The following is a 15,571-nucleotide window of genomic DNA, read 5'->3' as shown; positions in this document are numbered from 1 at the left end:
TATTAGAATTAAATAGTATATAGCTTGGAAGAAAGAAAGACCAAATAAAAGACATTTGTTTGAAGCTTTAGTGAGCCTGATCGATCTGAGGTAAGCCTGAAGGTGACAGGTATAGAGGGGACAGTGATGTAAACTAAAAAAGGAGCCAATTAATTTTATTATAGGCTGTGTATAGTCACCACTCTGAAGACTCTAATCCAACACAGTGCAATATGTAGCCACTAATTACATGTGGCTCTGCAGAACTTAAAATGTGCCTAGATTGAATTAGGATGTACTTTAATTGTAAAACACATACTAAGAAGACCTAGTATTAAAAAAAACCCATAAATGTCATTAATAAAATTTTAATATTGATTACAGGTTGAGAGAAAAGAATTTTGGATGTGTTAGATTAAATAAAGTATATTATTAAAATTTTGTCTACTGTTTTATACTGTTTTTGAGATGGAGTCTCACTCTTTCACCCAGACTGAAGTGCAGTGGTGCAGTGTCAGCTCACTGCAACCTCTGCCTCTCAGGTTCAAGCAATTCTCCTGCCTCAGCCTACTGACTAGCTGGGATTACAGGTGTGCATCTCCACACCTGGCTCATTTTTGTATTTTCAGTAGAGAGGAGGCTTCACCATGTTGGCCAGGCTGGCCTTGAACTCCTGGCCTCAAGTGATCCACCCGCCTTGGCCTCCCAAAGTGCTAGGATTACAGGTGTGAGCGAAAACATTCTCCTGGCATGTTTTGTACTTTTTAATATGACTACTAGAAAATTTTAAATGGACACATACGGCCTACATTTGTGGCTTGTGTTATATTTCTCCTGGACAGTGCTGTTTTAGATCCAAACCTATTGTAAAAACTACACCAGATGAGAACAAGGAGATCGGGAATTAAAGGAAACAGTGTGCTTACAAAATATGGTTTTAAAAAAATCTTTAATAAATCTTAATTACATTGCTTAATTTGAAATAGACATGAATTGATAGATCTTGCTCTTGTATTTACTTTATTACCAAAAAAAGGCCTTTTAGTTTTTGCTTTTCGAGTGAGAGAACAAGGAATGGTTGGAAGGGACTAGTGCTCAAGTGAGTAAAGCAACCAAATCATTAGTTGTGCCTTCTCAGGAACTATTTTGAGTTCCTCACCACTGTGCCATTCTTAATACCTTCATTGTTAATACCTTTGTTGAGCTTATTAATACTTTGATCGCGGTCTTCATTTGTTGTCGTTTCAGCAAATGTTGCTGAAGACCTTTTTCTTTTCATTGTTTCCTTTGCTCTCTTCTTCTGAGACCCTTGCTTGTGTCTAGAGCAGTATTAACACTGATCCAAACCCCAGTTTTCTCAAGGGACTGAAGTGAAGATGGGCAAAGTATTTCTGATCTATAATCCTTTATCTGCAATTCTGAAATCCAAAGGGCTCTGAAAACCAAATGCTGCTTTTGTTAATTCATTTGGTGGAAAACTTGAGCTGAACCAGTGTGAGACTATTTGTAGTCTTTATCCCACACTGCGGGCATACTTTTATTTATTATTATTATTAATATTATTATTATTTTGAGGCAGAGTTTGCTCTTGTTGCCCAGGCTGGAGTGCAATGGTGCAATCTTGACTCACTGCAATCTGTGCCTCCCGGGTTTAAGCAACTCTCCTGCCTCACCCTCCCAAGTAGCTGGGATTACAGGCGTTAGCCACCACTCCCAGCTAATTTTTGTATTTTTAGTAGAGACAGGGTTTCACCACGTTTGTCAGGCTAGTCTCGAACTCCTGACCTCAAGTGGTCCTCCTGCCTTGGCCTCCCAAAGTGCTGGGATTACAGACATGAACCACTGCACCCAGCCATGTTTTATTGCGGAAATATTAACATGTTTGGCTATAAAGTGCTGCCCTGAACCCAAGTAGGTGGTATGCTGTGTGCATTGTGTTAACCTTTCTTTAAAAATAAAAACCAAAAAGACAAAAACGGTCTGAATTCAGGAATACAACTGACCCTGACTTCAGATAAGGGACTTTGGACCTCTCTTGCCATCTCACAGAAATTGAAAATATTTTGCTAACCATAATTCTATATTAGTTTATTTATTTTTTTCATAATTCTACATTTAAAATAAGATATTTATCTTTAACACAATCTAAACAGAGTGACAGAGATAAATGAAGTGTTTCTGAAACATGGGTTTATTGTGTCACTCTGCTTAAAGTGCTTTCAGAAGCTTCTTGCTTTCTGTAATTCTCCTTATCCTGGAATTTAATACCTGCCATAGGGTGGTATCTGCTTGATGCTATATCCTTTGAGTCCCCCATGTGTTCTTTCTGTCTCAGTCAAGGCATTTCTTTCAAAGTCAAACATGTTGTGTGCATCCTTGGCTTTGCTATGTCTTAACTCATACTATTTCTTTTTTCTAGAAAATATTTTTCTCTTTCTCTTTGTCAAAATTCTAATTCTTCAAGATGAATTTCAACTGCTATTATTTCCTGAAGTTTTTCCTGATTACTTACAGAGAGGGGATATGTGTGTAATTTTAATGTAAATATCGTTTACCTCCCCAATTAGATTGTAATACCTTAGGTGGACGAGGCCCTGTTCTAAACTTCTCAGCATTCATCATGTCTATCATGGTGGTTTGCATTTACTAGACGTCTTTACTAATATTGTTTGATTTGCGGGGAAGTGAGTTAGGGGTCTGGCAGAGCAGCAAAAGTGTACTCGTATGAAATTGTCAAATATTTGCTCTTTTTTGTTTACTGCTTTAGTTACTTTATGTCTAACTAGCAAAAGTAAACAATAAAAATGGGAGTAGGAAATGGGAGGCTGTAGCTGTGTAGTTTCCCACTGGTTTCAGGATACATAAAGGTCTCTTGGTTTTTGTCTTCAGTTTAACAGTGAGTGGTTGTTTTGGTCTTTTATTTTCATATATTCTTTTATATTTATGTGTTTTTATTTTGAAGCACTACATTAAATAATTAAATACAATCATTTAGCTGTTTACATTTAGGAACTAAAGCATTTTAATAAAATGATTTTAAAGGGCAGGAACCAGTGTTTACCAGATAGTGCACCTAATACTGTGCTATATATTTAGCATTCTTTTATTTGATCCTTAATTAATTCAGTGATGGCAGTGGCGCTGTCCCTTTTTTTTTTTTTTTGAGACAGAGTCTCACTCTGTTGCCAGATTGGAGTGCAGTGGCTCAATCTCGGCTCACTGCAACCTCTGCCTCCTGGGTTCAAGCGATTCTTCTGCCTCAGCCTCCCGAGGAGCTGTGACTACAGGTGTGCGCCACCACACCCAGCTAATTTTTTGTATTTTTAGTAGAGACGGGGTTTCACCATGTTGGCCAGGATGGTCTCCATCTCTTGACCTCGTGATCCGCCCGTCTTGGCCTCCCAAAATGCTGGGATTACAGGCGTGAGCCACCGCGCCTGGCCTGCTGTGCCTATTTTATTTGTGAGACTTGCTTAAGGGTACCCACTGAGTGATAAAGCTTGTATTTGAAATACAAATCTGTTTCTGCCACAATACTGTTTGCTGATCATGAGAAATTTTTTAGAGAACAGAAGAATGAAGTGAAACTGGTAAATAGAAGATGCAGAATTATGTTTACTAAAAAGGTCTTAGAATTGTGGCGTTTATTATTTTTCTCACAATGATTTTTAATTTCATTCTTACCTGTTTTCTTTCTTTTTAAAGATTTTTTTCCTAGGCTGGAGTTACTTAGGCTGGAGTGCAGTGGCTTGATTATAGCTCACTGCAGCCTCAAACTCCTGGGCTCAAGCCATCTGCCTGCCTCAGTCTCCCGAGTAACTAGGAATACAGGCTTACCCCACCATGCCTGACTAATTTTTTGGTAGTTTTGTAGAGACAGGGCCTTGCCATTTTGTCCAGGCTGGTCTTGAACTCCAGGGCTTAAGTGATCCTCCTGCCTTGGCCTTCCAAAGTGCTGGGATTATAGACATGAGCCACCATATCCAGCCCCATTTTCCTAATTCATACTTAATCATCCATCTTTTGTTTAAGCTATTTATTTATCATAATAAACAAAAATGTTGTAAAGTGATATAGCTGAAAGAGAAAAGATTTTGTTGATCTTATAATAGTTTTAAAGTAGAATTATAAGTGTTATTCTTTAAAAGTTTAAATTGGGCATCTAGTTTATGCTTTTACACCAGCAAATTTTAATAGGAAAGCCAACATTTGAATGTAAAGATCAGCAAAATTAGCATAATTTATTAAATGTAAGATAATGCAAAATAGGATAGAATTAAATCTAAGAATAAAACCGAATCAGGCATATTTCAACATACCACAAACTTGTAAGAAAGTAATATTTTAGTGTTGTATAATACAGAATATTTATCACTCTGTGTTGGGTGCTCCCTGATAGAAGGATTGAACTCTCCCTAATGCAGGACATAGGTTCACTGTTAAGTATATGACATTTTAGATGAGGTAGCAGCACATGTTCCTGGAAATGCAACTGGAAATGCTGCAGTGGAAACTGAGAAGACCTTGTTCTGTTCTGAAAGATGGAGCAAGCCTTCCAGAGTCCCAGTGTTCCAGTCCCTACCTGAGACCATTTCTGCCACTTAAAGGGGCCTGTGTGCTGGGCAAATTAGCCTTTAGAGATGTTATTTCATACTAAAAACATGTACATGTGAACAATATCTTTTCCTACCCCCCAAAAAGGTATCAGATATAATCTTATATGCAAATATTAGTTATATTATGTCAATAAAGGTATCCCAAGTAAGTCAACACTGAATAGTGCGTGGTGAATGCACTGTGAATACAATATGAATGCCAGAGCGAATTTAATAATGTTACTATTAGGTAGTTGGAAAGAGAAGGCACATCCTAGTTTCTTGAAACTTAGATGCAGAGAGGGTGTCATATAATCCAGATACTTCTGTGATTATAATCTCAGAGGAATGAGAGATTTATTGAGATCCCTTTTATCTGTTTTTTGTTGTTACCGACAACAACAACAACAAAATAAAAAGCATGCTAAGTGGAAAGAGCCCTGAAAAAGACATCAACTGTGTTTACAAGCTCTGTGACCTTACATGAATCTCAGTTTCCATAGGCAAAGCTCTCAGGATAAAATGAAAGATGTTATAAAACAAAATATATGATAAAATAATGTATATGAAGGTACATTATAATTTGAAAACAAATGTGCGAACTTAAGGTGATGATACTGTATTTTTAATTTTGCCACAATCATTTAATAGAAGAGTTGCATAATCTAAAGTTGCCAGAATTTTTAGAAGGAAGAGTAATATGAGACTGTGGGGAAAAGTGGTCAAATAGAGGCTTATATGGAATATTTGAAATCATTTTTATAAAATCATCATGTAATTTTGAGAAAGCATTGTAATAGGAATACCAAGATGACTCTTGGATTTTTATACAACAGGCAGTTGGATTTGTTATTTTTACCTGAAGAATAAATACATAGTTCATCCCCTTCTCTTTTGAATTTAAACCTGAAGGTTATGAATACTGATGGCACTGGGAGACGAGTACTAGTGGAAGACAAAATTCCTCACATATTTGGATTTACTTTGTTGGGTGACTATGTTTACTGGACTGACTGGCAGAGGCGTAGCATTGAAAGAGTTCATAAACGAAGTGCAGAGAGGGAAGTGATCATAGATCAGCTGCCTGACCTCATGGGCCTAAAAGCCACAAATGTTCATCGAGTGATTGGTAAGTAACTCCAAAGCTTTCTTAGAAATGGAAACCAGGAATGAAAAAAGATGGAGATAGTCAGCAGTGTAAATTATTGATGTTTTGAGGTAATTTAGAAACCTTCTGTACCACCCCCCCCCCCTTTTTTTTTTTTAAACTGAGAAGGGACCTTTTAAACGTTGACTTACTGCTCTAGCTACCCAGTTTGAATTGAAGGGCTGAATACACACGCACAGGCACACCTTCATCAAAAGAATTCAGTCTGATAGTATGAATAATATACCTTACTTTAAAGCTTACTGTGGTATTAAAGGAAAATACTTCACCATGCTTTTACTCCGTATTAATCTGCTATTACTTGTTTGTGATACTAGAATTGAAACGAGATTGGGAGCAAGACATAATCATAGGCATTTGTGAACCAAACGCTTAAGTAATTTAAAAGTGAAAATATGTTGAATGTGTCAATGTGTGTGTCCTTCTATGACCCTTTTATAATTAATCTTTTAGGTTCCAACCCCTGCGCTGAGGAAAATGGGGGATGTAGCCATCTCTGCCTCTATAGACCTCAGGGCCTTCGCTGTGCTTGCCCTATTGGCTTTGAACTCATCAGTGACATGAAGACCTGCATTGTCCCAGAGGCTTTCCTTTTATTTTCACGGAGAGCAGATATCAGACGAATTTCTTTGGAAACAAACAATAATAATGTGGCTATTCCACTCACTGGTGTCAAAGAAGCTTCCGCTTTGGATTTTGATGTGACAGACAACCGAATTTATTGGACTGATATATCACTCAAGGTTAGCAAAAGAATTGGAATATTAAAGCTAGGGACTAAAAGGGAGAACTTCTAGAATTTCTGAATCTTCATGCTGTGACCCACCTCCCTCATTGCTTGACAGGTAGAGTTCAACAAAAACCCTCAATTTTTTTTTTTTTTTTTGAAACGGTGTCTTGCTCTGTCACCCAGGCTGGAGTGCAGTGGTGCGATCTCGGCTCACTGCAACCCCTGCCTCCCAGGTTCAAGCGATTCTCCTGCTTCAGTCTCCCGAGCAGCTAGGACTACAGGTGCGTGCCATGACGCCCAGCTAATTTTTAGTAGAGACGGGGTTTCACCATGTTGGCCAGGCCACTTGAACTCTTGACCTCGTGATCTGCCCGCTTCGTCCTCCCAAAGTGCTGGGATTACAGGCGTGAGCCACCGCGCCTGGCCAAAACCCTTAAGTTTTTAAGTGAAGGGAAAGGCCCATTCAGTATTTTATTAGATGCTTTTTAATACAGATACTTTGCCAGAGTGTTTTAAATCTGCAAGCCATAGTCTTCCTCTACTTTCTTCCATTTGAAAATGATGAATGACATTTTCTGCAATTAGCTGAGTAAGGAAATGTGTGCTTCACATAAAATGGCTATTGATTTACTTTAAACAAAAATTCTTGATTTACTTTAAACAAAATTTTAGGGCCTGACTGAGGCGGAAAAGGCCAACAATGAGTTATTCTTTATTTTCTTCTTCCTAGAATAGTTACTGAAAAGAATACCAGGATAGCCAGAGAGGAAGCTCCGGACCTATAAATCTGAAGAATAATCTTTTCTTCTTCCAGATTGTTTTAGGCTTGTTTCAGATAACTCATGTAAAGTTTTTTGTAATATGTGAAAACATGGGGTGTTGGAGTCAGAGTTGGATTCTAATGGTGTTCAGTTAAATTTATTAAGTGAATAAATGAAATAAATAAGTTTTGGTTTGCATTGGGTGATCTTCTAAATTTCCTCATCTTGAAAATGGAGGGTGGCTGGGTGTGGTGACTCACACCTGTAATCCCAGCACTTTGGGAGGCTGAGGCACGTGGATCACCTGAGGTCACGAGTTTGTTATCAGCCTGGCCAACATGACAAAACCCCGTCTCTACTAAAAATGCAAAAATTAGCTGGGCGTGGTGGCGCACACCTGTAATCCCAGCTACTCGGGAAACTGAGGCACGAGAATCACTTGAACCTGGGAGGCAGAAGTTGCAGTGAGCCGAGATCATGCCACTGCACTCCAGCCTGGGTGACAGAGTGAGACTCCGTCTCAAAAAAATAAAAGGTAATGCCATACTTGCAGGACTGTTGTATTAAGTGACAAAATCTATGGACAAAACGTACTTAGGATAATACTTGATAAGATGTAGTATCTATTACTAGTTTGAATTGTGATTTTTAAAAATTTTATGGGACTCAAAGCTATAATGATAGTATAATGGTTACATTCATTTATATGGTAGGCATGATGACTTGCCATAATCTTAAGCACCTTTAGAAAATTGACCACTAATTAAGATCTGTAGCATTGTGGTCACAGCTTTTCCACTTGATTACTGATAAATTTTAAAAGTAAAGTCATTCTGCTGTTAGTAGAATAAATTTTTGGTTCTTTAGAGTTTTAAAATTTCTCCCCTGAATTGGCAGTAAAACTTGAAGTTGCATTTATTAGAGATTGACATCAAATTTTTCTGTGCTTGCAAGTTACGTGAATTTTATTAGGAAATAGTATGCCTCTTGGCACTTCTGGATCCTCTTGCCCCTGACAAAAACCAAACCAAACCTTCTTTTTGGATAGGGTTTAGACTTATGCCATATGACTTAGTTGTTAATGTTATTTTGCAGACCATCAGCAGAGCCTTTATGAATGGCAGTGCACTGGAACATGTGGTAGAATTCGGCTTAGATTATCCAGAAGGCATGGCAGTAGACTGGCTTGGGAAGAACTTGTACTGGGCAGACACAGGAACGAATCGAATTGAGGTGTCAAAGTTGGATGGGCAGCACCGACAAGTTTTGGTGTGGAAAGACCTAGATAGTCCCAGAGCTCTCGCGTTGGACCCTGCCGAAGGGTAAACAGCTTTACATGTGCATTCTTTGCAACTGCAGTGTACATTGTGGGGAACATGGCATAGTTACAGATGATATTCTTAATGTTTTAAATAATACGTATTAGGAATCTGAGAACTAAATGATAGATGAACTTTTAAAAACACTATTAATTGATATTTTGCTGATTTGAATAATTATTAGCTAATTTTACTTTTGTCATAATTAACTTTAGGTGAAGAAAGAGGGGAATGGGTTGATAATCAAATGTTACTGATGAGTATATTGATATGTTAAGTATATATACCAACAGGTATTATCCATCTGTAGTTGCTTGCACTCCTTCCCAGTTACACTAGATTCTAAGCCTATTGAGGTAAACCCACCGAAACAATGTTGTGAGCTAAGAAAAAACTACATTTAAAAAGCTTTATTTTGGAGTATTTATTAATTCAAAATGGATAGTTTGGTTTGATCATTATTATAAACTGGCAGTAGCTTTGTTATTACAAGATAGAATAAACTGTTTACAACATGACGTTTTTCAAGGGTGGGTGTTCCTTTTTACAAGAGTCAGCAAATTTTTTAAAGCCAGCAGCTAAGAAATCTGAAATTTGAAGAAAAATTCCACTTATAAAAGAAGTCAACAGGCCGGGCGTGGTGGCTCACGCTTGTAATCCCAGCACTTTGGGAGGCCGAGGCGTGGGCAGATCACAAGGTCAGGAGTTCGAGACCAGCCTGGCCAACAGGCTGTAACTACTAAAAATAAAAAAAAATTAGCCAGGCATGGTGGCATGTGTCTGTAGTCCCAGCTACTCAGGAGGCTAAAGCAGGAAAATTGTTTGAATCCGGGAGGTGGAGGTTGCAGTGAGCCGAGATCGTGCCACTGCACTCCAGCCTGGGTGACAGAGCAAGACTCCGTCTTGAAAAAAAAAAAGAAGTAAACAGTGTGAACATATAAATATGTTTACTATATTTGCTACTTAAAATAGTTTCCCTGAAATGACATTGATTCCATGATTAGCTAGTAATTCATCTAGTCAGCACTGACATATTGTGGTGATCTTTGCTCTAAACATTAGCTGCCAGACAGATAAATTTAATAGTTGGGACTAATTGGTTGCTGTTGGCAAGTATGAAATTTCTCTCACAGTTGTTTCTCTTTGGCTCTTGTGGTGTGCACATGCCTGTCAATGGACAAGTGCAAATGCATATAAAGGCAGGACACCTTCAGTTTTCAGAAAAGCATGTTCATACATTGCTACCAAGTCAGCTATCAGCTGACAGGCTGATGAGTGAATATCTGTCCTCGGGTATTTCGTGAGAGCTAGCAAGTGATGTGCTTTTTTAGTTCCAGTATTCAAGAGTCTCCAAAACTAGCACCTCACTAGTTTACTTGAAAGGGCATTTGGCCAAGGATTAGGTTCTAGTTCTAGCTCTGTCATCTAACTGGCTTGAAGACATTAGATAAATTGTTCACATTTCTTGTAGTGTTTTGGCCTCTTCATCTATAAAAAGTTGTACTGTAGGATTACTGTAGGATTACTGTAAGATTAAAGTACAAAACTCAAAAATGGAAAATAACAGCAAAATAATTATTCTAAAATTTCACAGAGATTGTTGTAGTGTAGTGTAGTGTAGTGTTCATTGCCCAGTGGACACATCAAGGGGTGATTCGTTCTTACCATAATAGTATGCTCCCTTGGACCATATAACCAAATACATTTTCAAGCTTTGCTTTTGACTTCAGTTAAAGGCTTAGTATTTATAATTACCTTTCATGTGCTTTGCAACTTATTTTGAGGAAGAGTTGATTACACAAGTCAAAAAGTAAGTTCAGCATATTAAAAACTCAAATTAGTTAATATTCAAAAATATATAAAAATATTTTACTCAGAAGTGAACCAGATTCTGAGACCACAGCTTTAAACCTTTGCTGTTTTCTTGAATATTAGTTTTATAAATGCCAGTACTGTAATAAACTATTGGTTTATTTCCAATTCCTAGGTTTGGATGGAACAAATTTATTGGAAAGGCTAAGGAAAGCTGACTCACTTCCTTTTTGGGATATGGAAAAAAATATTTAGTTTAGGGTACCAAAATAATTGAAAGCATTGTAGCCATGATTTTGTTTAACCCATTTCCTTGATTTGCTGTATGTTTTCTTTAAATTTATTTAGTTACTTTGCATGAATATGACTCTTTCCCCCAGATAATAAAAAATTGAAATGTTAAATATTTATTATTTTGAATTTAGATTTATGTATTGGACTGAATGGGGTGGAAAGCCTAAGATAGACAGAGCTGCAATGGATGGAAGTGAACGTACTACCTTAGTTCCAAATGTGGGGCGGGCAAACGGCCTAACTATTGATTATGCTAAAAGGAGGCTTTATTGGACAGACCTGGACACCAACTTAATAGAATCTTCAAATATGCTTGGTAAGCTTTACTACTTTTTACTCAAACAGTATATTCTTTCCATGCAAAAATCAGTGGCTGCTATTTATCATTGGTTAGATACTTTTAATACAACTTCATATGAATGTGTCCATTCTTCTTCTGTTCTGGAATTGTATCCTGTTTGTTATTAATAGTGATCCAGGTACTTGGATTCATCTTTTTATTATGTGAAAGTTTCATTATTATTGGACTTGTAATGAAATTTATAACTCCGTAGATACTCCTGAAATGACTTTTGTACCAGTAAAATATATATATTTCCGTCTTTTCCTTCTATAGTTCAAGAAGAAAAAATGAACTATAGACCCTTATATAGAGAAAATAAAACCACATTTAAAGTAGACCATTTGCAAGAATTTTAGGAAACTGAGTGATTCATAGCAGGAATATAAGTTTGAAGCATGGGGTCAGAAGATAGATTGATTTCAGAGAACGGTCTCGTTTTAGAATTGCTTTTAAATGAATTTTTCTATTTTAAATTGCTTACAACGTAATGTTTTGTATGTTAGGGCTTTTTTTTTTTTTTTTTTGCCAGCAAGACACTTGTATTCTCACATATTTCATCACTCTGCTTCTCCCCTGTCTACTGCCTTTCTGAAAATAGGGCTCAACCGTGAAGTTATAGCAGATGACTTGCCTCATCCTTTTGGCTTAACTCAGTACCAAGATTATATCTACTGGACAGACTGGAGCCGACGCAGCATTGAGCGTGCCAACAAAACCAGTGGCCAAAACCGCACCATCATTCAGGGCCATTTGGATTATGTGATGGACATCCTCGTCTTTCACTCATCTCGACAGTCAGGGTGGAATGAATGTGCTTCCAGCAATGGGCACTGCTCCCACCTCTGCTTGGCTGTGCCAGTTGGGGGTTTTGTTTGTGGATGCCCTGCCCACTACTCTCTTAATGCTGACAACAGGACTTGTAGTGGTAAGCTACATTTCCCTCCAAAGCAAGCTAGAATGAGAAAAAGCAGCATTTTCAAAGTACTTTAGTGTGCGTTTTTTCTAAAGTTAAATAGTGTGGAAATCCAGAGGGGGTCATTTGTTTGGTTAAAGGGTAGGGGAATGCAAGTTTTTGTTACTGATTACTTGTTTGATGATAGCAATTTGATGTTATAGAAAAATTAAGTCTTATGCTGGTGCATTGTCTTATGTCCGTAACCCAACACTTTGGGAAGCTGAGGTGGGAGGAATGCTTCAGCTCAGGAGTTCAAGACCAGCCTAGGCAATATAGCGAGACCTTGCCTCTACAAAAAATAAAAAAATTAGCCAGAGTAATGGTGTGTACCTGTAGTCCCACCTACTCAGGAGGGTGAAGTAGGAGGATCACTTGGCCCCAGGAGATTGACGCTGCAGTGAGCTATGATGGCACCACTGCATTCCAGCCTGGGTGACACAGAGAGATTCTTTCTTCAAAAAAAAAAAAAAAAAAAAGAAAAAATTAAGTCTTTTACCCTTGGACATTAAATATTAAGTGTAAAAGTTGCGTAGTTTCATGCATCATATTTATTGTAAAGGAAGGGAAGAGCATTACAAACAGTAAAACAGTGAATCCCAAAACACAACTTACGTGTCCTTTGAAGTGCATAGAGTAGGACAATCATAAAAAATTTAAATGTTTAACAGGCCATACAGAAAATGCGTATGAGAACATGTAACCCAGTATAAAGTAACAGTTGATGAGAAACTAAAGAGAACATGCAATGAACATAGTAGGCAGTTGCAATTTAACTGAAGCTGATGTTACCAGATCTTTTCATTCGGTCCTGAATCTAGATTTTTTTGTGTGTGTGACTCCCTCATCTTCTGATTTTTAAATACCGGCAAGTACACACATGACACTAACAACAAAGTGTGTAACAAAACATTGTTGGCTAGGGGAAACCTGGCTTATAACTTAAATATATACGAAGGCCCATTTCTTGGTGGATAGACAAGAACAAATTGGTAGATACGATTAAGAAATAAGTAGATTAGATCAGAAAGAGTAGATTATGGGAGGGGTCTAGGGTTTGGGTCAATATGGTGGAAAGTAACAAACTGCTAAGGATATTAGAGATAGTTAACTATTGACATGACTTTCTTTTGTGCTTGAGAGAATGTGTCAGAATTCCCATAGGAAAAATTTGGTCTATTCTGATGCCAACTTCAGTTGTGAAAGAGAAAGGACACAAGCATATAGTGGAATGATTAAGAGGTTATACTTTGGAATCTCTGCCACACATTAGCTTTTTTGCTTTACACAAGTAATGAATTCTTTAAGCCTTAATTTTTTCTCATTTGTAAAATTGGAATAATAATAGTAATTGCTGTATAGGGTTGTTATGAAGATGAAAGATAATACATGGTCTGATTTCTGGGGAGAAGAACCAGTAGCAGGGAAGTCAGTTAGACCAGTGTGGTAATGCAGGTAGACCTGGACAATGGTGGTGGCAGCAGCGTGTGTGTTGAAGAGAGGTTGATGGATTCGAGATGTATTTTGAAGCTGGAGCAAGCAGAAGTTGTTCATGAGTTCTGTGTGGGAAAGAAAGGGAGGAAGCAAGGATGACCTCTAGATTATGTGTCATAGATGATGGACTATCATCAGAGAAGAGACATGAGGTTGAAGATACAAATTTTGGGATTACCAGGATGTATTTAAAATGAATGAGGTTACCTAAAGAGAAGGTATAGTTCAAGAGCCAGCAGCTTTCTCTCATAGGCTTTGTGGGTGTTGAGGCTGTGTCACACCTGCTGAACTCTGCCCAGCTCTCGCCATGGTAGTGTGAGAGCAGCCTCAGGCAATACATTTTAAAAATGGAAGTGGCTGAATTCCAGTAAAACTTTATTACAGAAACAGGCAGCAGGCCAGATTTAGCTTGTGGGCCATAACCCCCATCAGTGGGCTAACTCTGATGGAGAGAAAAGAAGGCACTTGGTAAACTATGCAATTCTGGCTGAGGAGGAGAAGTTCACAGAGAACACTGAGAAGTAGCAACCAGAGAGGTAAGAGGAAAAGCAGGAGAGAATAGAGGCACGAAGACAGAGTTAAGGTTGTTTCAAAAATGAACTCTGTTGAATGAGTAAGGGGAGGTCTCAAATAGCATACATTGGATTTTTGGGTAAGGTGGTTATTAACCCTGAAGAGAGTAATTTCAGGGAAGTAATGGTGAAATGCAGAATGCAGTACATTAAAACGTGAATGGAAAAAAGGAAAGGACAGTGACATATATAGACATCTCTTTTGAGAAGTTTGGCTTCTCATTTCACACAGAATAAAAACCTAGTTGTTACAATGGCCTGCTGGGTCCTACACGACCTATACCCCACATCTCATAACCCCTTCTTCACTCTCACTCCCCACCACTCAGTTTTCTTCTCTAACCTCAGCTTTTACTCTTGTCTCTCTTGCTTTCTTTATGACAGCCACACTGGCCTCACTGCTGGTTTCAGCTAGGCCGGGTACCCCCGCTTCATGACTGTTGAACTGCTTGTTTCCTCTGCTTGGAGTGTTCTTGCATATATTTGCGTGGATACCCTTCACGTCCAAGTCTTTGCTTAATTGTTTCCTTCATAGTGACGCCTGGTCTGTGCTATTTAAAATTAAAATTATGCTGCCATTCTATCCAGCATGCCGGTGCCCCTTATCTGTGCTTTTTCTTTTCTTTTTCCCATAGCACTTTCACTTCTTTATGTATTATGTAATTTATACACTCTACTATTTATGTAACTTCCTTTATTATATTTATTGCTTATTGTCTGTCTGTTGGAATATAAACTCCATGAAGCAACAATTGTTTTTCTGTTTTCTTCATTGTCATATCTTATGTGCCTTAGAATAACACTTAGTCTGTGGTAGACACTCAAGAAATTATTGTTAAATAAATGAATGAAGAAACAAGGCAAGGCCTGGAAAAACACATACGCTGTTTTACCCAACAGCTTTGTGACCTTGGGAAAATTATTTAACCTTTTTTTTTTTTTTAACAGTCCAGAAGTCTTTTATTTTTTTAACACCTATTATGCCGTGAATTCATAGGGAATAGGTTCCAGCAGCTCAGGCTCCTTTCCATTGGTTCTCACAAAATATGCTTCTCTGGATGGAGCAGGCTGGTGCTTCAGTTGAACCCAGGTACCTTTCTCTTTGGCTTCTTTCTTTTTCCGATCATTTTCCTTCTTTTTCTGATAACTTTCCATTTTCTGATAGCTTCCTTTAGGAAGCTATCTCGGCTCTTAGCGTGCTTAACATGCTGAATATCCACATTAATTCTGTTGGCAAGAATCTTGCCCTTAACTTGTTTACAATGCCAACAGCATGCTGGGTAACATTGTAGACCTTTCCAGTTTTGCAATGGTAACACTTGTGGGGCATTCCTTTTGAACAGTACCCATTCCCTTGATGTCTACAATATCACCTTTCTTATAGATTTGCATATAGGTGGCCAAAGGAACAACTCCATGTTTTCTAAAAGGCCTAGAGAACATGTATCGGGTGCCTCTCCTCTTTCCCTTTGTGTTCATCATTTTGGCAAATTACTGGAAGATGGTGGTTCTGGCTGAAAGACTTTTTGTTTGTTTGTTTGTTTGAGACAGA

The 15,571-nt window shown here is 38.0% G+C and overlaps 1 protein-coding gene across 1 annotated transcript in view; it reads left to right on the top strand.

The window, feature by feature from the left end:
* LRP6 (LDL receptor related protein 6) overlaps positions 1 to 15,571 on the top strand; it is a 152,104-nt gene that overhangs the window by 97,279 nt on the left and 39,254 nt on the right. Inside the window, exons 8-12 of the mRNA XM_054443733.2 lie at positions 5,487 to 5,703; positions 6,196 to 6,485; positions 8,329 to 8,555; positions 10,790 to 10,974; positions 11,600 to 11,926. Coding sequence (XP_054299708.1) covers positions 5,487 to 5,703; positions 6,196 to 6,485; positions 8,329 to 8,555; positions 10,790 to 10,974; positions 11,600 to 11,926 — 1,246 coding nt within the window. The remainder of the gene's footprint in view (positions 1 to 5,486; positions 5,704 to 6,195; positions 6,486 to 8,328; positions 8,556 to 10,789; positions 10,975 to 11,599; positions 11,927 to 15,571) is intronic.

This window comes from Pongo pygmaeus, chromosome 10, assembly GCF_028885625.2.
Source record: "Pongo pygmaeus isolate AG05252 chromosome 10, NHGRI_mPonPyg2-v2.0_pri, whole genome shotgun sequence".
NCBI lineage: Eukaryota > Metazoa > Chordata > Mammalia > Primates > Hominidae > Pongo > Pongo pygmaeus.
The sequence above is the reverse complement of the archived record's forward strand: the minus strand, read 5'-3'. Positions and strand labels throughout refer to the sequence as shown.